At 38.4% G+C, this 25414-nt stretch overlaps 1 protein-coding gene across 1 annotated transcript in view; it reads right to left on the reverse strand.

Annotated features, from left to right (window-relative positions):
* Positions 1-17870, reverse strand: part of NHS (NHS actin remodeling regulator) — a 69423-nt gene extending 51553 nt beyond the window's left edge. Inside the window, exon 1 of the mRNA XM_053705410.1 lies at positions 17741-17870. Coding sequence (XP_053561385.1) covers positions 17741-17870 — 130 coding nt within the window. The remainder of the gene's footprint in view (positions 1-17740) is intronic.
* Positions 17871-25414: the final 7544 nt, after the last annotated feature.

Consider the following 25414-nt stretch of genomic DNA (forward strand, 5'->3'; position numbering starts at 1 on the left):
TCTTTCATGTAATTGGCAAGAGTCCATGAGCTAGTGACGTATGGGATAGTAATACCCAAGATGTGGAACTCCACAGAAGAGTCACTAGAGAGGGAGGGATAAAAATAACAGCCATTTTCCGCTGAAAAAATTAATCCACAACCAAAAAAATATAAGTTTTTTTCTCATAGTTGAAAAGAAAAAAACTTAAACATAAGCAGAGGAATCAAACTGAAACAGCTGCCTGAAGAACTTTTCTACCAAAAACTGCTTCTGAAGAAGCAAATACATCAAAACGGTAGAATTTAGTAAATGTATGCAAAGAAGACCAAGTTGCTGCTTTGCAAATCTGATCAACTGAAGCTTCATTCTTAAAAGCCCACGAAGTGGAGACTGATCTAGTAGAATGAGCTGTAATTTTCTAAGGCGGGGCCTGACCCGACTCCAAATATGCTTGATGAATCAAAAGCTTTAACCAAGATGCCAAGGAAATGGCAGAAGCTTTATGACCTTTCCTAGAACCAGAAAAGACAACAAATAGACTAGATCCTGATGGAAAAACGGACGGTCTTAAAGGAAGTGGCCAAGATTGGCAACTGGACATCCGGACAAGATCCGCATACCAAAACCTGTGAGGCCATGTTGGAGCTACCAGAAACACAAACAATTGTTCCATTATGATCTTGGAAATCACTCTTGGAAAAAGAACAAGAGGCGGGAAGATATAAGCAGGTTGGTAGCACCCACCAAGGAACTGCTAATGCATCCACTGCCTCTGCCTGAGGATCCCTGGACCTGGACAGGTACCTGGGAAGTTTCTTGTTTAGATGGGAAGCCATCTGATCTATTTATGGAAAACCCCACATCTGAACAATCTGAGAAAACACATCTGGATGGAGCGACCACTTCCCCGGATGTAAAGTCTGACGGCTGAGATAATCCGCTTCCCAATTGCCTACACCTAGGATATGTACCACAGAAATTAGACAGGAGCTGGATTCCGCCCAAGAAAGTATCTGAGATACTTCTATCATAGCTAGGAGACTGTGAGTCCCACCCTGATGATTGACATATGCCACAGTTGTGATATTGTCTGTCTGAAAATAAATGAACGGTTCTCTCTTCAACAGAGGCCAAACCTGAAGAGCCCTGAAAATAGTTTTAAAATATTGATTGGTAACCTCGCCTCTTGAGATTTCCAAACCCCTTGTGCTGTCAGAGATCCCCAGACAGCTCCCCAACCTGAAAGTCTTGCATCTGTTGTGATCACAGTCCAGGTTGGACGAACAAAAGAAGCCCCTAGAACTATACGATGCGATCTAACCACCAAGTCAGAACATTGGGGTTTAAGGATATTAATTGTGATATCTTTGTATAATCCCTGCACTATTGATTCAACATACAAAGCTGGAGAGGTCTCATATGAAAACGAGCAAAGGGGATCGCGTCCAATGCTGCAGTCATGAGACCTAAAACTTCCATGCACATAGCTACTGAAGGGAATGATTGAGACTGAAGGTTCCGACAAGCTGAAACAAATTTTAATCGTCTCTTGTCTGTTAGAGACAGAGTCATGAACACTGAATCTATCTGGAAATCTAAAAAGGTGACCCTTGTCTGAGGAATCAAGGAACTTCTTGGTAAATTGATCCTCAAACAATGCCTTTGAAGAAACAACACTAGTTGATTCATATGAGATTGTGTAGAATGTAAAGACTGAGCTAATACCAAGATATCGTCCAAATAAGGAAACACCGCAATACCCCGTTCTCTGATTACAGAGACTAGGGCACCAAGAACCTTTTAAAAGATTCTTGCAGCTGTCGCTAGGCCAAATGGAAGAGCGGCAAATTGGTAATGCTTGTCTAGAAAAGAGAATCTCAGAAACTGATAGTGGTCTGGATGAATCGGAATATGAAGATATGCATCCTGTAAGTCAACCGTGGACATATAATGCCCTTGCTGAACAAAAGGCAAAATAGTCCTTATAGTAACCATTTTGAAAGTTGGCACTCTTACAAAACGATTCAAAATTTTCAGATCCCGAACTGGCCTGAATAAATTTTCATTTTTTGGGACAATGAATAGATTTGACTAAAACCCCAGACCATGTTCCTGAAACGGAACTGGTATGATCACCCCTGAAAGCTCTAGGTCTGAAACACACTTCAGAAAAGCTTGAGCCTTTACTGGATTTGCTGGGATTACTCTGAATTCTATTTTCTACCCTTGAGAGACAATACTCTGAATCCATTGATTTTAGACAGAATCTGCCCAAAAGCTTTGGAAGAATCTTAATCTGCCCCCTACCAGCTGAGCTAGAATGAGGGCAGCACATTCATGCAGACTTGGGGGCTGGCTTTGGTTTCTTAAATGGCTTGGATTTACTCCAACTTGAAGAAGGTTTTCAATTGGAACCAGATTCTTTGGGGGAAGGATTTGGCTTCTGTTCCTTATTTTGTCGAAAGGAATGAAAACGGTTAGAAGCTTTAGATTTACCCTTAGGTCTTTTATCCTGAGGCAAAAAATCTCCCTTCCCCCCAGTGACAGTTGAAATAATCAAATCCAACTGAGAGCCAAATAAATTATTACCTCAGAAAGAAAGAGATAGTAATCTAGGCTTAGATACCATGTCAGCATTCCAATATTTGAGCCACAAAGCTCTTCTAGCTAAAATAGCTAAAGACATAGATTTAACATCAATTTTGATGATATAAAAAATGGCATCACAGATAAAATGATTAGCATGTTGAAGCAAGCGAACAATGCTAGACAAATCAGGACCCATTTCCTGTTGCGCTAAACTTTCCAACCAAAAAGTTGATGCAGCTGCAACATCAGCCATAGAAATGGCAGACCTGAGAAGATAGCCAGAATATAAATAAGCTTTCCTTAGATATGATTCAAGTTTCCTATCTAAAGGGTCCTTAAAGGAAGTACTATCTTCCATAGGAATAGTAGTACGTTTGGCAAGAAATAGCCCCATCAACTCTGGGGATCTTTTCCCAAAACTCCAATCTAACTGCTGGCAAAGGATACAATTTTTTAAAACTTGAAGAAGGGATAAAATAAGTACCAAGCCTATTCCATTCCTTAGAAATCATATCAGAAATAGCATCAGGAACTGGAAAAACCTCTGGAGTAACCACAGGAGAATTATAAACAGAATTTAAATGTTTACTAGTTTTAGTATCAAGAGCACTAGTTTCCTCAATATCCAACGTAATCAACACCACTTTTAACAAGGAAAGAATATACTCTATTTTAAATAAATAAGTATTTGTCAGTGTCAATATCTGAGGTAGGATCTTCTGAATCAGAGAGATCCTCATCAGAGGAGGATAATTCAGTATGTTGTCGGTCATTTGAAATTTTATCAACTTTATGAGAAGTTTTAAAAGACCTTTTACAATTATTAGAAGGCGGGATAGCAGGCAAAGCCTTCTGAATCGTATCAGCAATAAAATCTTTTATATTCACAGGGATATCATGTACATTAGATGTTGAAGGAACAACAGGCATTGTACTATTACTGATGGATACATTCTCTGTATGTAAAAGCTTATCATGACAACTATTTACATACCACAGCTGGAGATATAATCTCCACAAATTTACAACAGATACACTTAGCTTTGGTAAAAGTGTTATCAGGCAGCAGGGTTCCAACAGTGGTTTCTGAGACAGGATCAGATTGAGACATCTTGCAAATGTAAGAGAAAAAAACAACATGTAAAGCAAAATTATCAATTTCCTTATATGACCGTTTCAGTAATGGGAAAAAATGCAAACAGCATAGCCCTCTGACATATAAAAAGGCAAGAGGCATATAGGAATGGGGTTTTAAATTTATTTGGCACCAAGTATGACGCACAACGCAAAATTAAATTTTTTGGCGCTAACAACATCCGGAAATGACCCACTTGCGTCATTGCAGATGCAACCTTGTGCAAGGAAACTTGGCGTCAACTAAGAAGTCGGAAATGACGAATTTGCGTCACCGGACGTACCTTCGTGCAAAAAAAATCTTGCGCCAAGAATGACGCAATAAACATCAGCATTTTGCAACCTGGCAAGCCTAATTTTGCCCGCGAAAATTTTATAAAAAAGCAGTCAATTTGAAAAAAGACTATACCCCAGATAAGAAAAATATTTTCCTATATATGTTTTTTCCCAAATATGAAACTGATAGTCTGAAAAAGGACATTTACATAAACCTGACTCATGGCAAATATAAGTACAATACATATATTTAGAACTTTAAATTAATACATAAAGTGCCAAACCATAGCTGAGAAGTTCTTAAGTAATGAAAACATACTTACCGAAAGACACCCATCCACATATAGCAGATAGCCAAACCAGTACTGAAACAGTTATCAGTAGAGGTAGTGGAATATGAGAGTATATTGTCGATTTGAAAAAGGGAGGTAGGAGATTAATCTCTATGACCGATAACAGAGAACCTATGAAAAAGATTTCCAGCGAGGAAAACTATAGAATTCAATAGGTGATACTCCCTTCGCATCCCTCTGACATTCACTGTACTCTGAGAGGAATCGTGCTTCAAAATGCTGAAAAGCACATATCAACGTATAAAATCAAGCACAAACTTACTTCACCACCTCCATAGGAGGCAAAGTTTGTAAAACTGAATTGTGGGTGTGGTGAGGGGTGTATTTATAGGCATTTTGAGGTTTGGGAAACTTTGCCCCTCCTGGTAGGATTGTATATCCCATATGTCACTTGCTCATGGACTCTTGCCAATTACATGAAATAAATAAAATTAGAAATACAATGTGTAACCATTTCAGATTTAGGGTGCAACACTGGCTTTTGTTTTTTTGCAGTGCCAGTGAACAACTGTTTTTAACAAAGTCTGTTATATACATTTCAAAAAAGGGAAATAGGAGTTATCCATTAACCAGCAAGAAACCTAAATTATTATTTTAATTTCCGTATGGGAGAGAGCGGCTAAAGCAATGGTATGCTTGTGCACAGCATTTTAATAGACATACAAGTCAATACCTTGCTGGAGGTGTACAGCCACATCCATCATACTATTGCAACACACAGAAATATGAAATGATCAGAAAAAACACTTAAGCAGTTATTAACACAGAACACAACACTTCCTACCCACCCCACAGCTGCCAATCTCAGAGCGCACTAAGGGCCTGATGATCTAAACCTCTCTGCTCTGGCGAGATGATCTAATAGATCTCGCCATTACTGGGAGGTCCCTCAAAGACTTTTAAAAAGGCAGTTTTTTTCTTGAGAGTTGTTTATTTCTCTATGCAGAGTTCTGGATGTGAAGGAGAGACACCTATGTGGCAAAATAATGCTAAATAAAGCCCAAAAAGATTTGGCGAGATTTCTCTCCATGCTGGTGAGTTTTTGATCATCAGGCCCTAAGTCATTGATTGATACCTAATATCTAATTCATGTGGTTTATGCGCTTCAGCTACAACATGCAATTTTAATAGACTTTAAAGTTCACTTCTGTTATACATTTTACTTCATTCTCTTACTATTCTTTGTTAGAAAGCATACATAGCTAAGCACTACTAGGAGATATTTATTTTTACAAAATTCTCAGTTATAGTATATCAATATTTTTTGCAGATAAATGACGTAACTTTTTAGTGAGAATAAGTTATATGCCTACCTTACCATGGTATCTTTTAAAGTTTCAAAAGTATTACTATAAAGCCTAGATCATAGATCAATTCCAAAAAAAACATAATCCATCATTAAGACTATAAAATTATTTTTTACACTTAAGAATAAATGCGCTCCTCACCAAGATCACTTAATCTTTCCAACAATCTAAAGTTGCTATAAATGTTACTGTGACTTTTTTGCTTTATGGATCTCAATTTCCACAAAAATTTTTTTTTTTTCCCATGGAACACAGTTAGGTACCATTCTATTAAAAGGATACTGAACCCAATTTTTTTCTTTCATGATTCAGATACAGCATGCAATTTTAAGAAACTTTCTAATTTCTTCAGATAGAGCATGCGATTTTAAGCAACTTTCTATTTTACTCCTGTTATCAATTTTTCTTTGTTCTCTTGGTATTTTTATTTGAAAAAGCAGGAATGTAATCTTAAAAGCTGGTCCATTTTTGGTTTAGCACCCTGGATAGTGCTTGCTGATTGGTGGGTACATTTAGCCACCAATTAGCAAGCTGTTCACAGGTGCTGAACCAAATATGGGCTGGCTCGTAAGCTTACATTCCTACTTTTTCAAATAAAGATACCAAGAGAACAAAGAAAAATTGATAACAGGAGTAAAATAGAAAGTTGTTTAAAATCGCATGCTTTATCTGAATCGTGAAAGAAAAAATATTGGGTTCAGTATCCCGTTTAGCACCGGCAGACTATATAAAGAAGGGTTGTGCATTTATTCATACTTCCGTATTCATTACCGAAACAAATGCAGAAAATGGCCGAAGTCTTCAGCATTTAGCTAATTTTATATCACCTAGATTACAAGTTTTGCGCTATAGAGGGTGCGAAACGAACGCAACAAAAGTTGCGTTATTTCACCCTCCATAGCGCTGCCATTACAAGTTTTAGAAAAGCCACCTTGTGATGAAGATAGAAGATGCCGCCTGGATGAAGATAGAAGACGCCACCTGGATGGATGAAGACCTCGCCGCCTGGGTGAAGACTTCTCGTCGCCTGGATGTCCAGACTTCAAAAACTCTAAGTGGATCTTTGGGGGTTAGTGCTAGGTTTTTTTAAAACTTTTTTGGGGTGTTTTTATTTTTAGATTAGGGTTTGGGCTTTTCAGGGCAAGAAAAAGAGCTGAATGCCCTTTTAAGGGCAATGCCCATACAAATGCCCATTTCAGGGCAATGGGTAGCTTAGGTTTTTGTTAGCTTTTTTATTTTGGGGGTTGGTTGGGTGGTGGGTTTTACTGTTGGGGGGGTCTTTGTATTTTTTTTCAGGTAAAAGCTGATTTCTTTAGGGCAATGCCCTACAAAAGGGCTATTGGTAGTTTATTGTATGCTAGGGTTTTTTTTTATTTGGGGGGGGGGGGCTTTTTATTTTAATAGGTTTATTAGATTAGGTGTAATTTTCACTTTAACTGTGTGTTTTGTTTTTTTGCAGGAGTTAAAATCATACTACCCAGGGTCACTGGTGCTAAAATTAAATGCTCTAATGAATTAGTTCATGTCATTTTTAAATAAATTATTTCCCTATAAAGTGTTTTGTTTTTTTGAAGCTAACAGGAAATGCATGTCTGTATTCAACTGGACCCTAAGGCCAATTCATAAGCAGAACTCACATTTCCTTATTGGTGGATAGTGTTATGCCTCACAACTATAAAACAAACAAAAACAAGATTTAGCTAAAGCAAATCTGTTTTACAATAAAGAAAGGAACTAAAGTACATTTTAAAAACCCTTATTTAGATGCAGCAAAAAACAACAAAATTATCACCTTAGTCCTTTGTTTCTTAGTTGTACATAGAGTTTGCTGATGCACTACATTATAAAACAACTGAGGATGACACCATGATTATGTATTAATAAGAATTGTGGGCTACTCAATAATGTATGCCAGCCACGTTGCTGTTTCAGTTTCTTAGCAAATGCTGCAAATTCACTCATGCAGGCAGCTTAGCAAGCAGAAAAGCACAACTTTGCAAATGAACCATGCTTTCTAGATAATTTATTTAGAGACATTAGTAAAATATATCACTGATGTTACAATGTTGGAATTTCTCTTCCAATAAATGACCTGAATACACAAATAGCAGCATTACAAAATTAGACTGCTTGTCTTCTTTTCCCATTGCATTAATCAGCAGTACGATTATGTTCAATAAAATTACTTAATCTTTATCATTTATAAACCTTCAATTGGGACAAGGTTGGTAGTGGTGCCTGGAAGGTGAGTACTGTGCCTAAGGTTAACACATGAATTAGTGGTGGGTCCCCTGTTTATTCAAAGCATTCCTTGTGCAATGTGGCTTCCAAGTGCCTCATACATGTGCAGAGCGTTTAATTCAAATTATTTAATGCAAAGGCATATTAAAATTACTAATGTTACTGATGTTAAAAATATATACATAAATAAATAAATAAAGACTACATTAATTCCCAAACTTGAACAGTTTCCAGTACACTAAAGGATTAAGGAATATGTTTTTAATGAGAGCTTTCTTAAAGGGACATTAAACACTTTGAGAAGGTAATATAAAATGATAAATTGTATACAAAAACTTTCATTATTTATTTTGTCCCCTTTTTCTGTAATTCCATTCTAAATTGTGAGCATTTAAGTTCTTGTTAGAAATGGAAGTGCAGAACACTGTTATATTCCACACAGCCATTGGCTGAACACTCTAGTGACCTATTTATAACTGTGATAGAGGAAAGTAGATCCGGCAGCTCCAGCACGCCAACAACCTCTGTCCGGTAATACCGGAAGTGAAAACTTAGCTGTGTAAATCCCGAGCCTGGAGTGCCGTAGCCCAAGGTAGCGCAGCCCAACTACCAAAGTACTAGGAGAAGGAAAAAACGGCAGGCACTACACACGAATATGATATGCAAATAAAAATCATCCACTTTATTAGTGTTGTACAACACTAATAAAGTGGACGATTTTTATTTGCATATCATATTCGTGTAGTGCCTGCCGTTTTTTCCTTCTCCTATTTATAACTGTCCCTAATTGGCTAAAGCAGAGAAGGTAACCAAAGTTACAACATGGCAGCTCCAATTGTTTTATAGATACTTAGGGGCCAATTTATCAAGGGCCGAATGGCCCCTGATGTCCCTGTTTCAGCACGAGCCTTCAGGCTCGCCGGAAACAGCAGTTATGAAGCAGCGGTCATAAGACCGCTACTCCTTAACTGGTCCACTGCCTCTGAGGCTGCGGACATCAATCCGCCCAAACCTATACGATCAGGTTGATTGACACACCCTGCTAGCAGCTGATTGACCGCGAATCTGCAGGGGGCGGCATTGCACAAGCAGTTCACCAGAACTGTTTGTGCAATGTTAAATGTATGCATTCAGCGATGTCTGTCGGACATGATACGCTATAGCGAATCATTTCTGATAGACACTGATAAATCGGCCCCTAAAACTTTACACTTACTTTATCAATATTTAAACAGCTAATAAAACTTTAAAAAATGCATCTTCTTGTTATTCTTAGACTAAGCTTTTATTTGAATGCATCATTCTATCTATCATTTATTTAGTGTTTAATGTCCCTTTAAACTCAAATTTCTTTCTATAGATCTGTGTGCCCTAAGTTGTAGAAATGTATTACATTGGTGAATATTCAGTTAGAAGATAACAACGGAAAAGGTTATCTCAAATTCAAGCGCCTAAACTAACTTTAATATCAAGGTTAAAGTTGTAACGTTTATGATGCCAAATATGATTAAAGTACAGAGCGTCAGATTTGAGCAAGAACAATGCAATAAAAAGTCTTTGTGCGCATAACAATTTATCGTGTCTACAAAATGGAAAAGACTGAGCAATTGTTAAATAGCATTGTTAGTGGCGTGAATGGGGATTTGTGAAGAATGAAGCCAGGCTTGCGTGCAAGACCGTGATAACGGTTGTTATCCAATACGATCCCAGTCTTTGCATTACACTGTAAAACATGTATCTCTGCTTCCCTTGTTCAGTCAATCACCCGATTCATTCATAAAAACGCAGCTTATATCTTTTACTTGCCAGAAGAGAAGGATGGAAACGGCATTACATGTATTATCAGAGACTGCTGGACAAGTGAAGATAAAAATACCTGGAGTCATATCCCAGCAAAGCCTTCATGTTTTATGTTCATTGAATTGCCAGATCTTTATCAAATTGTTAATTGTATGCCATTAATACCAGCAATGATTTATAGATGGTGCAGCATCCCTTCACCTGAAGAGACACACAATAGGCCGCAACACTAATTCTTTCATTCTTTTTTTACTTGTGCGCTACATATATACATACACATTGGAGCCCTTCTCATTCAAACACATTACCATATACCATATCACTTTTAACACTTTTAAAACATTTTTATTAATATGATATATTTTTATTATTTTTTTTTATATATGTTTGTAATACTTTAAATATGTTTTTAACGTGTATTTTTAATTTAAGTTATGGTGGATATAAAAAGTGTGAGATTAAAATCCTCTATTTTTTATCTCCACCATAACTTAAATAAATATAGCTTTTGCCCTGAAAATGAACTTCACTTAACAATAAAATAAAACCTATCTTCTGCTGATGAGAGCTAATAAGAGCAGTTTTGGTTTTTGCTGCACTTACCCCATAAGGGGATTGCTGTGTTTAAACGTAGTACCAGAAGCAAAAAGCATGAGATATTGTATACTAATTTGCATATTGTACTCAGAAACCTTTAGTGCATTGCCAAAATATCAAGTTCCTCAGTAATAATACTGCCATTCCACAAAAATGCTCAATTTCACCAACATGGATTATGTGAAATCTTGGATTTTTGAACATTTTTTCTTCTTTGCTCTGCTTAGCTACTCCTTACAAATAATTGAAACTTGGCTTATATGCTTAAATCATGTCAGTTTATAGCCTTTTTCAGTTCTGGTAGGTTTTAAACTTGTGAGTACTTTAATTACTTGGATAGCATGTTTGCTTAACCCCTTAGCTACCAGTTAAGAGGGGTAATGCATTAAAGAACTCTGGCACAGAAGACATAGTGCATATACTTGAATACAGTAAATCCTAACAGAAAATAAATATTATATCAAGAATTTTATTTACAGGTAACACAATATTGTGTTACCTATATTATCATACATCACAGTATTTCTATATGTACTGTTAAAGGATCAGTTAACAGGGAAAAGGGCTGGTACACAAGAATATAAACACTCCGGAAAATATACTCCCCCACTCACTGGAGGTGTTCACTCAACATGGTACTGATGGGCACCTTCTAAAAATAAATGTCACCTCTGACTCAGAGCTGAGCTAGCTGCAGAGACTCACAAAGGAGGATGCCAGCAAGCAAAAAGCCAAAGCTGCTGGCCATTGGTTGCTAAGGGTACAAGCATCAATACACTTCCTACTTCAGTACTGGCTCCTGTAGTCATGCAGTGTATTTCTGGTACCAGGCAAAGCAGAGGGAAAAAAAAAGCTTTATTATATACCAGAAATGGAGGCAAGAACATTTATTTTTTTCCCTTAGCTCTTATATTTGTTTTACCCAATCCTGATTTATATAGCACGCTGAGAAGCTTGTGATGAAATGAATGTAGGAAAATACATTTTGTTAGCGTATTGCAGAGCAGAGCAACGCCTCTCTCTACACAGCTCAAACATAGTTTAGCCATTTGCTGCCTGCTAACAAATTAATATATATGAGTAAAAGAAGAAACTGCACTGAACAGTAAAATATTATAGCTACCTTTTTGCACAACTATGGATTACATTATTAGCTCAACCAAGAATATCTCTATCTGATTTGTTTTTAACCTTATCTACTTAACTTCCTATAAGATACATACATATACCGTATTTATACAAGGTAGATAGCCACTCAACTGAGTTTTTTTTCTAGAGAAAGCAAAACTATTTTAGACAACTTCCACTAATTATGTAAAAGGATATGAAACCCCAAATTTGCTTTCATGATTCAGATAGAACATGTGGTTTTAAACAACTTTCTAATTTACTTCTATTAGCAAATTTTCTTCATTCTGTTGGTATCCTTTGTTGAAAAGCTGGGACGTAAGCTTAGGAGCCGGCCCATTTCTGGAGCACTATATGGCAGCAGTTTTGCAATAATGTTATCCATTTGCAAGAGCACTTGATGACAGCACTAGGTCCTACCATGTAGTGCTCCAGATGCCTACCTAGGTATCTCTTCAACACAGAATATCATGGGAACAAAGCAAATTTGATAATAGAAGTAAATTTGAAACTTTTTAAAAAAAAATGATATGCTCTGTAAGAATCACAAAATAAAATGTTTGGGTTTCTTATCCCTTTCAGTCAGTAATTCTCCTTGCTAAGTTTGTTGCCCTTCATGGAGTAATTTCTAGTTCTACAATGTCCATTTTCAAAAGTGTTTGCTCTCCATTAAAGGCAAGATCTTAATAGTTATAGAATCATGTTTGTATACTTAGGAAGGCATCTGGGAGTATGGTCTGACCCACTGAACAGGTTGGGGGTGTACTGTGTATATGAGCCCCTGGCACACATTGGGAAAGGCATCTGGGAGTATGGTCTGAGCCACTGAACAGGTTGGGGGTGTACTGTGTGTATGAGCCCCTGGCACACATTGGGAAAGGCATCTGGGAGTATGGTCTGACCCACTGAACAGGTTGGGGGTGTACTGTGTGTATGAGCCCCTGGCACACATTGGGGAAGGCAGCTGGGAGTACGGTCTGAGCCACTGAACAGGTTGGGGGGTACTGTGTGTATGAGCCCCTGGCACACACTGGGGAAGGCAGATGGGAGTACGGTCAGACCCACTGAACAGGTTGGGGGGTATTGTGTGTATGAGCCCCTGGCACACACTGGGGAAGGCATCTGGGAGTATGGTCTGACCCACTGAACAGGTTGGGGGGTACTGTGTGTATGAACCCCTGGCACACACTGGGGAAGGCATCTGGGAGTATGGTCTGAGCCACTGAACAGGTTGGGGGGTACTGTGTGTATGAACCCCTGGCACACACTGGGGAAGGCAGCTGGGAGTACGGTCAGACCCACTGAACAGGTTGGGGGTGTACTGTGTGTATGAACCCCTGGCACACACTGGGGAAGGCAGCTGGGAGTATGGTCAGACCCACTGAACAGGTTGGGGGTGTACTGTGTGTATGAGCCCCTGGCACACACTGGGGAAGGCAGCTGGGAGTATGGTCTGACCCACTGAACAGGTTGGGGGTGTACTGTGTGTATGAACCCCTGGCACACATTGGGGAAGGCAGCTGGGAGTACGGTCAGACCCACTGAACAGGTTGGGGGTGTATTGTGTGTATGAGCCCCTGGCACACACTGGGGAAGGCAGCTGGGAGTATGGTCTGACCCACTGAACAGGTTGGTGGTGTACTGTGTGTATGAACCCCTGGCACAGATTGGGGAAGGCAGCTGGGAGTACGGTCAGACCCACTGAACAGGTTGGGGGTGTATTGTGTGTATGAGCCCCTGGCACACATTGGAGAAGGCAGCTGGGAGTACGGTCAGACCCACAGAACAGGTTGGGGGTGTACTGTGTGTATGAGCCCCTGGCACACATTGGGGAAGGCATCTGGGAGTATGGTCTGACCCACTGAACAGGTTGGGGGTGTATTGTGTGTATGAGCCCCTGGCACACATTGGAGAAGGCAGCTGGGAGTACGGTCAGACCCACAGAACAGGTTGGGGGTGTATTGTGTGTATGAGCCCCTGGCACACATTGGGGAAGGCAGATGGGAGTACGGTCAGACCCACTGAACAGCTTGGGGGTGTATTGTGTGTATGAGCCCCTGGCACACATTGGGGAAGGCATCTGGGAGTATGGTCTGACCCACTGAACAGGTTGGGGGTGTACTGTGTGTATGAGCCCCTGGCACACATTGGGGAAGGCAGCTGGGAGTACGGTCAGACCCTGTGCACGGGTAGGGGTGGGGTACACTGTGCCAGTGATATTAAACTCTGTACCATGGCCTCCATATTAAATATATATTTCCACTCCCACCAGATTTTTAACAGCAGCAAATAATAAATGTATAAAGCAACATATCAAAAAAACAAAATGCAAAAGAAAATGAAAAATCAATAAATGCCCCATGGAAAAAAATTCTGTGGATACCCATGCTTCCTGCATTACTGTATTTTGATATACAGCCTGCATTTAATTAAAGTATGTCATTTCTCAGATAGGATAAACCATCAGGCAGATGGAAAGCTCTACAGTATATTGTATTTAAGCATGAATATTTTATTCATTTATCAAATGGATAACAATGTCTTGTTGTTGACATCAGTATTGTTCTGTTAAATGATTCCTATCAAATATTTTAAAGAGATTTTATATTTTTCGTATTCCACATGAGATTAAAGGGCCTATTTATGTAAGTGTAAATGTACATGATACGATGTATCGTATCATGTCTGCTGCACATCGATAAATGCCAACAGCATACGCTGTCAGCATTTATCATTGCACCAGCAGTTCTTGTTAACTGCTGGTGCAATACCGCCCCCTGCAGATTTGCGGCCAATCGGCTGCTAGCAGGGGGTGTCAATCAACCTGATTGTATTTGATCGGTTTGATTTCAGTCCGCGGCCTCATAGCAGGCGGACAAGTTATGGAGCAGCGGTCTTTACAGTGGTTGTACAATATGCTGTATGCAATGCAATATAGGCAATAAATAGTGTTATGGAATGCTAGGAATCTCAAGCAGAAGAATATGGTAAAGACTGCTTGTGGCAACAGAATACCAGCAAGTCATTGTATGTTTTGATTTATTGCTGTAAAAATGTTCTTTATACTGTTAATCTGTCATTTTGGTCTGGGACTAGAATTCTCCGCCTTGTCGTCATAAGATCTGACCACAAAAAATATTCTGCACAAATATTATGGCCTCCGCAACCACAGAAACTTTATTGGCACTTTTTACGCAAGTTTGAAAAATAAAAAATAAAATGCTTTGGTTTTGGACAGAGTGAAAAATAGTTTTGTTTGTATTCAACTCGCTTGATCATTTTAATTGATATTTACTCTGCCAGCAAGACAATATTATAGCACTTTTTTTTTTAGCTTTTTACAAATAATTTTAACATTTACTTAACCCCTTAACGACCGAGGACGTGCAGGGTACGTCCTCAAAAAAAAAGGCAGTTAACGCCTGAGGACGTACCCTGCATGTCCTCGGTGTAAAAAGCAGCTGGAAGCGATCCTGCTCACTTCCAGCTGCTTTCCGGTTATTGCAGTGATGCCTCGATATGGAGGCATCCTGCAATAACCGTTTTAAGCCATCCGGTGCAGAGAGAGCCACTCTGTGGCCCTCTCTGCACCGGAGATCGGTGGCTTTCTGCGTTGGTGGGTGGGAGCCTGACCGGGAGACGGGTGGCGGCCATCGATGGCCCTAGTGGTGTGGAGGGGGGCGGGATCGTGGGCGGGGATGCCAGAGGGCGCGCACTGACGGGTGGGGGCGGGCGCGTGCACGGGGAGGGAGTGGGTGGGAACTGCTACACACAGAAAAAAAAAGAAAAAAGTGTAGGAAAATGGAAAAAAATAGTATAAAAAAATAAACAAAGCGGATAAAAAAGCAATCAGTTAGGTGGTGGGGGTTGGTCTGTGGGGAGGGGGAAGCTACATTACAGAAAAACCGGGCAAAAAATAAAAAAAAACATATTTTTTTGCAAACTGGGTACTGGCAGACAGCTGCCAGTACCCAAGATGGCCCCCAATAAGGCAGAGGGGAGGGTTAGAGAACGGTTTTGGGGGGGATCAGGGAGGTTGGGGCTAAGGGGGGGATCCTACACAGTAGCATATGTAAATATGCTAAAAAATGTTTATTATTTTTAAAAACCCTTTTATTTTAGTACTGGCAGACTTTCTGTCAGTACTTAAGATGGCGGGGACAATTGTGGGGTGGTGGAGGGAAGCGAGCTGTTTGGGAGGGATCAGGGGGTGGGATGTGTCAGGTGGGAGGCTGATCTCTACACTAAAGCTAAAATTAACCCTGCAAGCTCCCTACAAACTCCCTAATTAACCCCTTCACTGCTAGCCATAAAACACGTGTGAGACGCAGCAGCATTTAGCGGTCTTCTAATTACCAGAAAGCAACGCCAAAGTCATATATGTCTGCTATTTCTGAACAAAGGGGATCCCAGAGAAGCATTTACAACCATTTGTGCCATAATTGCACAAGCTGTTTGTAAATGATTTCAGTGAGAAACCTAAAATTGTGAAACATTTTACGTTTTTTTTAATTTGATCGCATTTGGCGGTGAAATGGTGGCATGAAATATACCAAAATGGGCCTAGATCAATACTTTGGGTCGTCTACTACACTACACTAAAGCTAAAATTAACCCTACAAGCTCCCTAAAAGCTCCCTAATTAACCCCTTAACTGCTGGGCATAATACACGTGTGGTGCACAGTGGCATTTAGCAGCCTTCTAATTACCAAAAATCAATGCCAAAGCCATATATGTCTGCTATTTCTGAACAAAGGGGATCCCAGAGAAGAATTTACAACCATTTATGCCATAATTGCACAAGCTGTTTGTAAATAATTTCAGTGAGAAACTGAAAGTTTGAGAAAAAAATTGTGAAAAAGTGAACGATTTTTTTGTATTTGATCGCATTTGGCGGTGAAATGGTGGTATGAAATATACCAAAATTGACCAATACTTTGGGATGTCTACTAAAAATATATATATACATATCAAGGGATATTCAGGGATTCCTGAAAGATATTAGTGTTCTAACGTAACTAGCGCTAATTTTGAAAAACAATTGGTTTGAAAATAGCAAAGTGCTACTTGTATTTATGGCCCTATAACTTGCAAAAAAAGCAAAGAACATGTAAACATTGGGTATTTCTAAACTCAGGACAAAATTTAGAAACTATTTAGCATGGGTGTTTTTTGGTGGTTGTAGATATGTAACAGATTTTGGGGGTCAAAGTTAGAAAAAGTGTGTTTTTTTTTTCCATTTTTCCTCATATTTTATAATTTTTTTATAGTAAATTATAAGATATATTGAAAATAATGGTATCTTTAGAAAGTGCATTTAATGGCGAGAAAAATGGTATATAATATGTGTGGGTACAGTAAATGAGCAAGAGGAAAATTACAGCTAAACACAAACACTGCAAAAATGTAAAAATAGCCTTGGTCCCAAACGGACAGAAAATGGAAAAGTGATGTGGTCATTAAGGGGTTAAACAGAAATTTGAGCATATTGACATCACATCACATTGCATCAAAATTGGATGAAGATGAAAAACAAATTGATCTATTTCCACAAAACAAAATGTTATTGGGAGATATAAAAAAAAATCTGTCCAGAGCCCCTTCTTTGTCATTGTATATTCTTGGTGTTAATTATAGAAACATAAAGCAATGCAAAAATAGCATATTCTACAAAATTAGAGCTTTTACTTATTTTTTGCTTTTGAATATCCTTTTAAAGGCCAAATCTGTTTGTTGTCTGCAAATAGATACGTATATAAATAAAGCTATGCTGGGAAATGAGCCTTAATAAGCAAATGGCCTATAAAATGTATGCTGTATATCGTGTAACATATTCTGTAAGGTTATAACAGTATGCCACAAACCTGTACTGTGGGTTTTCAGCTCTGTATAGGTTTATGTCTTTCTAGATCAAATTTATAAGGTTGGCATTAAATCTGCAGTTGCTGAATACTAAGCTATCAAATTCTGTTTCACAAGCCAGCCACAATTTCACTTTTGTTGTATTCTCTCAACCACTGGACCACTATTAAAAGAACACCCTGTAATCTGTAGCACCCAAAGTCTTACTGTTACCAAACCAGTTTGTTTGACTGTATATGTATTAAAATGTCGAATATAGCAATTACACAATATTAATGGTATTCACCTTCCAATGCCCCCATATTTTATAGTCATTATTGGATTTTCTTTCATTAAATCCTTTCTATAATGCTGAGGGTCTTTGGAAAGTACTTTTAACAGCAACGTTCAGCACACATTTTACATTGGAGTAGAAGTATATTATAACTGTGGTTGCATTTATTAAGTTATCACTTTTTATTCTCCAATACTCAGTCGATAGTGATTCCCATCAGACCATCTGGCGCTGTCCTCATTTTTGTCCACATTTTTGGCAGTGTGGGTTGTAGATTTGCATATGGGTGGTCCAACTACGTTTATCAAGAGGTGTGGTTTATGCATTCCTGGGTGGTCCTAGGTTTCTTGATAGAACCCAGGGAAATACATGGGAGAAACAAAGAGGAAGGAGACAGATCAATGGAGCCTAAAACTGGGGGAAGTCCCACAGATTTTGGAATGTTAGGCAATAGGGTTAGTTCTAGACAATAAAATCTGGAAGTTCAAAAAGTTTATCACAAGGCTAAATAAAGAGGGCGCAGGATATACAAGTAGGGGACCTTGATTAAACCACTTTTCTCCCCTTTACATTTAACCTGCTTCTGTCCATCCGAAAAAGACACTTCCCTGCAAATCTAATGCACCTGACACTTTTAACCTTCTGCCCAGGAGTTTATCATATAATTAGGGCCAGGTTTAACAAAGTACAGTGGACAGGGGCTTCACGTCTACCGCATTTATAATTGCACACTACAGCTACTGTGCAACGCCCCCTCACCCTCTCTTGTGTGCAGCCAATCATGCGTGAGCAGTGGCTGTCAATCTCCCCAGTCGGAAAAGTTTGTGCGGACTGAGATACACCACATAACAGGTGGCAAAGTGGGTTAAGAAGCAGCAGTCTGATGAAAGCTGCTTCTTAACTCTCAAATGCAGGTAGGTTCGCTCATGCGAGCCTGCAGCCGAAACTTTGATAAATCTTGCCCTTAAAGTCAGCCCCAGCAATGCACTACTGGGAGCTAACTGAACAAATCTGGAGAGCCACTAACAAGAGACAAATGCATGTAGCCACTAATTACATGTAGCTCTCAGCAACTGTCCCTGAGCCAATTATGCTTTTCAACAAAGAATAGCAAGATAGCAAAGTAAATATAAAATATGATAAGAGACGTAAACTCAGTTGCTTAAATTACTCACTCTGAAACACGAAAGTTTAATTTTGACTTTCATGAACCTTTAACCTTGTCCATGAACTATCTATCTTTCTACATGGCTTAACATGGTAATTTGTTTTAATAGATACTAGATCAATGCTATAGACATATATATATATAGATAGATAGATAGATAGATAGATAGATAGACAGATATAATTATAATAGATAGTTATATATAAATATATGTATATAAAAAAGTATAATGTTTATTTTGTTTTGCTCAGCAATCTTCCTACAAGTGTTTAATTATAAATGCAAATCTTCTGAATCAGATTAGGAATATAGACTTTGCACCTGCAGATGCGGTATGTGAATACAAGTGCCTAGGTCACCAGTCTGTGTTGGACATGCTTATTCACTGATACTTTGCTGCGCTTGTGGCCGGGCACATCTCTGACATGGAATGTGAGGAATTAACAAGATGAGAGGTTGTCATCGGTTACTGCTATCGCGGGCAGCCTTAAACATAAACACAAGCTTCTTTTATGATGAACTATGAACTTCTCTCTAAACAACTGGACAATATCTCTGTGTGGTTGTTTCCACAAATTTTGAGGAAAGAGTATATTAAAATATGATTGTTATATTGTTTCCAGTTTATTATACTCATTTTATTATTGTAGTTTTTATGCAGTAATAATGTATCCTGCCTCCTGACACAATCATTTGCTATGAACACTTTTTCTCCCACTCTCCTGCTGAAAAAAAGGTATATTGCACAGATTACATATCAGAATAATTATATAGCTTACCAGTCTTATCCCATCAAAAAACATATAACTTTGGAATTTCAGGCACCCTATGGTTTAATTTAATAACTTTCCTTTACCCCAACTCAGTGATTGGATCCTTATGGACCACACACACATAGACTATTGTTGTTTTACCTTCTGCCAAAGGTGTTGGTGGCGGTAATCGGATTCCCCTCCAAGTTAGTCATTTATTTTTTATTATTATTATAATTTTTTTATTATTTCTAAGGGTTCATGTTAGCGAGGTTAACAGTTTGATCAATTTAAAACGATACAGATCATCATACATGTTACATTTTACAGACAAGATTGCTATTTTTGAGAGCTAAAGATTAATACATCTTGTGTTCCTGTATAATAAAATTAGTTTTAAGCAGATTGTACACATAATATAACAAAAAAACAAAACATGTTTAATAGGACATAGAAGACAAAATTAAACTTTCTTGATACATATAGAGCATACAATTTTTACTATTAATTATTTTATCAAATGTGTCTCATTCTCTTGGAATCCTTTGTTGAAATGTAGCTCCTTTCCATGAGAGCATATTGAGCATATTTGCAAAAATATTATAAACATAATTCTAAAGACACATGCACGCTTCTGTGCCTACTTCAGTATGCTCTCCTGGATAGGAGCTACATTTTAACAAAGGATACCAAGAGATTGATGTCAATTTTATAAGAGATGTACATTTTAAAGCTTTTTGAAAGTGTACACTCTATTCAAATAATTAAAGTTTCCCTTTAAATTAATCACATGAAATATATATAAATAAATAAAACTGCCGTAAATGTAAGGACTACATGTGCAGCGTACTATTTTTATCACTATGTATACGTGTTTTAACAGGTTTCTGGCTCCTAGGAAAGTGTGTAATAACAATCACTGCAAGACAACAAGACCTGAATCTGCAACCTGGAGCACAATTCACCCCCACTGCATAAGACAGAACAAAATGACAGCAATAAAATGCCACACTACTGAATTGTAAGCACTTTCGAACATCTAGTAATTTTAGTATACAGAGCTTCTCACATAAATTGATGGTGATATCACTGTGTCATCTTCATATTATTTATCAATAGCACCTTGAGTAGCAGAACACCTGACAGCATCAGTTGTCAAGGAAGACAATTTATTCAGAGGGTATCTTTACAGCCCTGCTAATGTCAATGACAATGGATCAGGCTTTTCATTTAGTGAATGTGACAAAACTCCAACCACACAGATAATCAACTCAGACATTTTTAGTTTATGGTAAAGAGCATATACATACACTACCTAGTATCTATCATATTCACATAAGATAAAATATACCTATATAAAATATATTCCAGTATTGTTGAGTGCCCTATTATACACATTACTGACATTTGTTTCATATCTTCTTGTTTTACAAAGAGCAGTGTGAGTGATGGCGTGTAAGCTAAAACCTGTTTAATATGATCAGCATTGTTATAGTTTTGTAAAGCAGAATCCATTTTATACAAAATCTAAGCACTTAAGTCAAGTACCTCTATTCCTTTGCAAACAGCATCCTAGGGCCATAGCAGGGAGCTGAGTTATACTTGTCTGGGAAACATTCCAATGCCCAACAGGCTTCTTCTCTCTTATCCATACTGTGCATTAAGTCCAGAAAAGATTCATCCTGTGCATACAAGCTGGTCTGCTGAAGTGGTAAAGGGGTCAAACAGAATTACCTGCTGGAACAGGCATGCTATGTTTATGTCTAAACATCTGCTAACCCCTCTGTCACCCCTGCCAGATATTCAGATGGTTCAGCCCAAGAATTTGGTCCTCCTAATCTCTTCACAGTCCAACAGAATGGCAAATCAGAGCACTGAGCTTTAATCCCAGAGCTTTTAGAGTAAATCACTGAGAGGCTGTTAACTCGCTCCTGTACCTAGATTCCTCCTCTAAAGCGTGCAATACTATTTATTATACAGTAGTGGACCTACTCAACAGACGGCCCTGGTGCAAAACTTGTTTTGGGCCCCCAAAAGGTACCTCAGTAATTAGCAATAATAATAATAATATATGATGTTCTATATTATGATTTTGATGATAGAACCTGCACTAATAAAATGCTTCCCTGTATTAGGAAAGTACACTTTGTGCACATGTGTATGTGTAGGGCCCTCCCCCCCCAGCGCTTGGGCCCAGATAGCACTGCACCTGCTGCACCAATTGTAGTTCCACCCCTGTAATTATATACGTAACAGAATACATACAATATGTACCTAAAGAAGGGCACTTGCTACATCTTGGTTAGTTTATGCCACAAGAGTACTGGCAAGCCTGCAAGTCATGACATTTGTATAGCACTTGTTCCCATGCTCGAATACACCGTGCTCACGCTGTAATAGCTTGTGAACAAGCTTTATTATACAGATACCACAATTTAACAATTTTGTGCACATACAACAATCAGTTTAGAGTGTGCACTAAATAACTGTTCCTCAAGATACAGTTTTATTGTGCACACAAAATACTTAAATCATGTGCAAGATATAACTTTGATTATGGCTGCAGTTTCCTTCCCATCCTCTTACGTAGGTGGCATGTATTTCTTTTAAAACGGCCCAACTAGGCAAGAGGAGTATACAGTTACATTGTGCGCACAAATTAACTATTTAGGGTTAGATTACAAGTGGAGCACAAAATATCTCTTTTGCAAAAGCGATATTTGCTCTTCATTTAGTAATACCAGTGCACGCAAATGCTGGTATTACAAGTTTGCCGCAACGTGAACGCAAACTCGCATTCGCATTGCATAGAAGCATTGTGCTCATGAGAGTGTGCTTCCATAGGTTCCATATGCCGTCAGACACGGCTGAGAACATAGCCTTAGTTCCCCATAGACCGCAATGTAAATGCACTTTTCAGTGCTGTTTTTTTTTAACTCCTAAAAACTGCTTTGTACAGTTATTTATTTTGTGCGCAACTATCAGTAAGGCATGAGCACAAAATAGTTAGTTACATTGAGTTAACTTATAATATGCCGTGCTCATGACGTATTACAGTGTGGCTCCATAATTATGGGCAAATAGTTTTACACAGTTATACTAGAGCCTGTAATACGAAACATGTAAAGATACAGAATGTACAGATAAGTAAATTGCATGGCAAGATGCAATTATTTGGGGGTTGTGGTTAATCAATAAGTATTTATAAATGTGTCAATTGTGCCAGTTTATTAGCAAATTAAATATGTTTTTCTTGTAGTTTTTCTTTTTATATAAAGACATATAGTTACATAAAAAAGTACTAAAGTTATCATACCATAACATTATGTTTTAAGCAGTCAATTCATTTTCATCTACATTTATTTTGTGAATACCATCCATTTGTAAACTTCACAACTGCTAGTAGCAATAATAAATCACCAGTTGCAAAGTTTGTTGAATTAAAGGTCCAATATAGTGGAAAAATTACATCCTCTGATTAGATCACATAATTTTAATACTAGTAACTTTGCAATACTATGGGGCCGAATTATCAAGCTCCTTTAGGCTCGCCGGAAACACAAGTTATGAAGCAGCGGTCTAAAGGCCGCTGCTCCATAACTTGTCCGCCTGCTCTGAGGAGGCGGACAGACATCGCCGGAAATCAACCCGATCAAATACGATCGGGTTAATTGACACCCCCTGCTAGGGGTTCACAAGAACTGCTGGTGCAATGATAAATGCCAAGAGCGTATGCTGTCGGCATTTATCGATGTGCAACGGACATGATCCGCAATATTGGATCATGGCCGCTCGCACCTTCTTAAACATGCCCCTATATGTCTAAACCTGCACCTGGGTTAAATGCATAGTTTGGGTACCATTTAGGAGCCACAGAGCACTGCTGGCCCAGAGTGGAAACTGTTCCTGGCCCAATCAGCAGTGACAGTTGTGCAACCCAGCTGTGCAACTACCACTTCTGATTAGGTGACCAGCAGTTTCCATAGTATTCTGACAGCAAAAAACATTATACCTTCTGACTCCTATATATGAACTTATGCACATTGCTATTTCAATTGGCTATTTCCTAAAAGAACAGCAGGCCAGGATTTCCCATTAGGGAATACAGGTATCTGTCTAGGTTTTGGTTCTCTCAAGTGAAAAAAATTTGCAACACACTTTCTATCATTTTATATTGTGTGTTCCATACATGTAGCTACTCCATATAGCCAAAATTGTATTATGAAACGCACAGGCTTTGTTAAGCAGATATATGTTTATAAAAGACTTCACTGGGCAAAAGTCAGAGAAAGTTTAATTAACCTTTGTCTAGGGGCACCAGCTGTGTAAATCTAGCCCTGGAAGGAAAGATACATTTCTATAAGAAAAATGTTTGTTTTTGAAAAACTAATATTACAGGACTGAATTCTCACAACCCTTTGTTCTTTCTACTCTGCATGGACTTGTGTAGCTGAGGAGTTTAAATTAAATGGAACAAACAAGAATGTCTGGGCCACACTTAATGTGACTATGAATGAAGCAGGATCCCCTTTAAGTAAAGAGAAAAGCATGATTGTTAAATAAAACTATTTATGTGGCAGATTCTTGGCCAAAGACAATACCCTTCCATTTTATTCTAAGACTGATGCTGAAAAGCTAGTTCTTAAAGGGACAGTATAAGAAGGCAAATAATCGACCTTGGCTCAGATAGCTCCAGTTCTGCATTCACACAGGCAATCATACTAACTATACCTATATTATAGGCTTAAAGGGATGTGAAACAATGTATTCTTCACATAGGGGATTGTGTCCATGACAGCCACAATACCTAAAGGGGCATGAAACCCCAAATTTCTTATTTACTTCTATTTTAAAAATTTCTTTGTTCTCTTAATATCTTTGGTTTAAAAGTAGGGAGGTCAGAGGTGTGCACGTGTCTGGAGCAGTTTTGCAGGCATGTTATCCATTTGAAAGAGCTCTAGATGGCAGCACTGTTTTCTGCCATGAAGTGCTCCAGACACCAACCTAGGTATCTCTTAAAGGGACATTAAACAAGTTGCGATAGAGACAAAATCTAATAATATGTAATTTAATTACTTTACCTGCAAATTTAGACTGCAGTTGCCTCGCCATTAATCCTTTCTTTTAAGTGTCCGAATTCTAAAGCTCTAACTCCCCCCACGCAATTCCTTTTATGGCTTCATATATATCCATATGGTAGAATGCAAGACTTAAACAGTCATTAAGGCCAATTTAACAAATGTCTTGCACACCTGATCCGACAGTGCGGATCAGGTCCGCAAGACATCGCTGAATGCGGAGAGCAATGCGCTCTCCGTATTCAGCATTGCACCGTTCGGAGCTTGATAGATAGGCCCCATTATATCTACTGGAGCACGCCTAGAAGCAAATAAGCTGCTGTGAACTCAGTTAAAATAAAATGTCTGTGTTTCTGATGTTAAACACTGATAATTGGGGTGGGGGGTGGATCGGTCTACTCCAAAGCAGAAGAAGAAAGCTAGGTAAGTAGTTTTTCTTATTTTTGAAAATGATTTTAAATTACTTGCCAGCAATTTTTAAACAATTTTTTATGCAAACTATTTTTTGCTTCATTAGTCCTTTTAGAATATGCACAGATCTCAACCTGTTTTTGGCCCTTTAAACTAAGGATATCATGCGAACAAAGGAAATGTGATAAAAGAAGTAAATTGGAAACTTTTTTAAATTGTATGTTCTGTCTAAATCACATTTTTGGGTTTCATATCCCTTTAGACAGAGCCAATGGTGAGCAGCATGGAATGGCATCAGGGAGAAGCCATACAGAGGAAATACTGCAACATCAGAGACTCTATCATACCGTTTACATATAATAAAATGAATTGTACCTTGTTTGTGCATTGTGTGCACCACTATTCAATATTTATTGTTATCCTTGAGTTACCTCCCAGTAGTGCATGGCTGTTTCTAAGCT

This window comes from Bombina bombina, chromosome 3 (genome assembly GCF_027579735.1).
Source record: "Bombina bombina isolate aBomBom1 chromosome 3, aBomBom1.pri, whole genome shotgun sequence".
Lineage (NCBI taxonomy): Eukaryota > Metazoa > Chordata > Amphibia > Anura > Bombinatoridae > Bombina > Bombina bombina.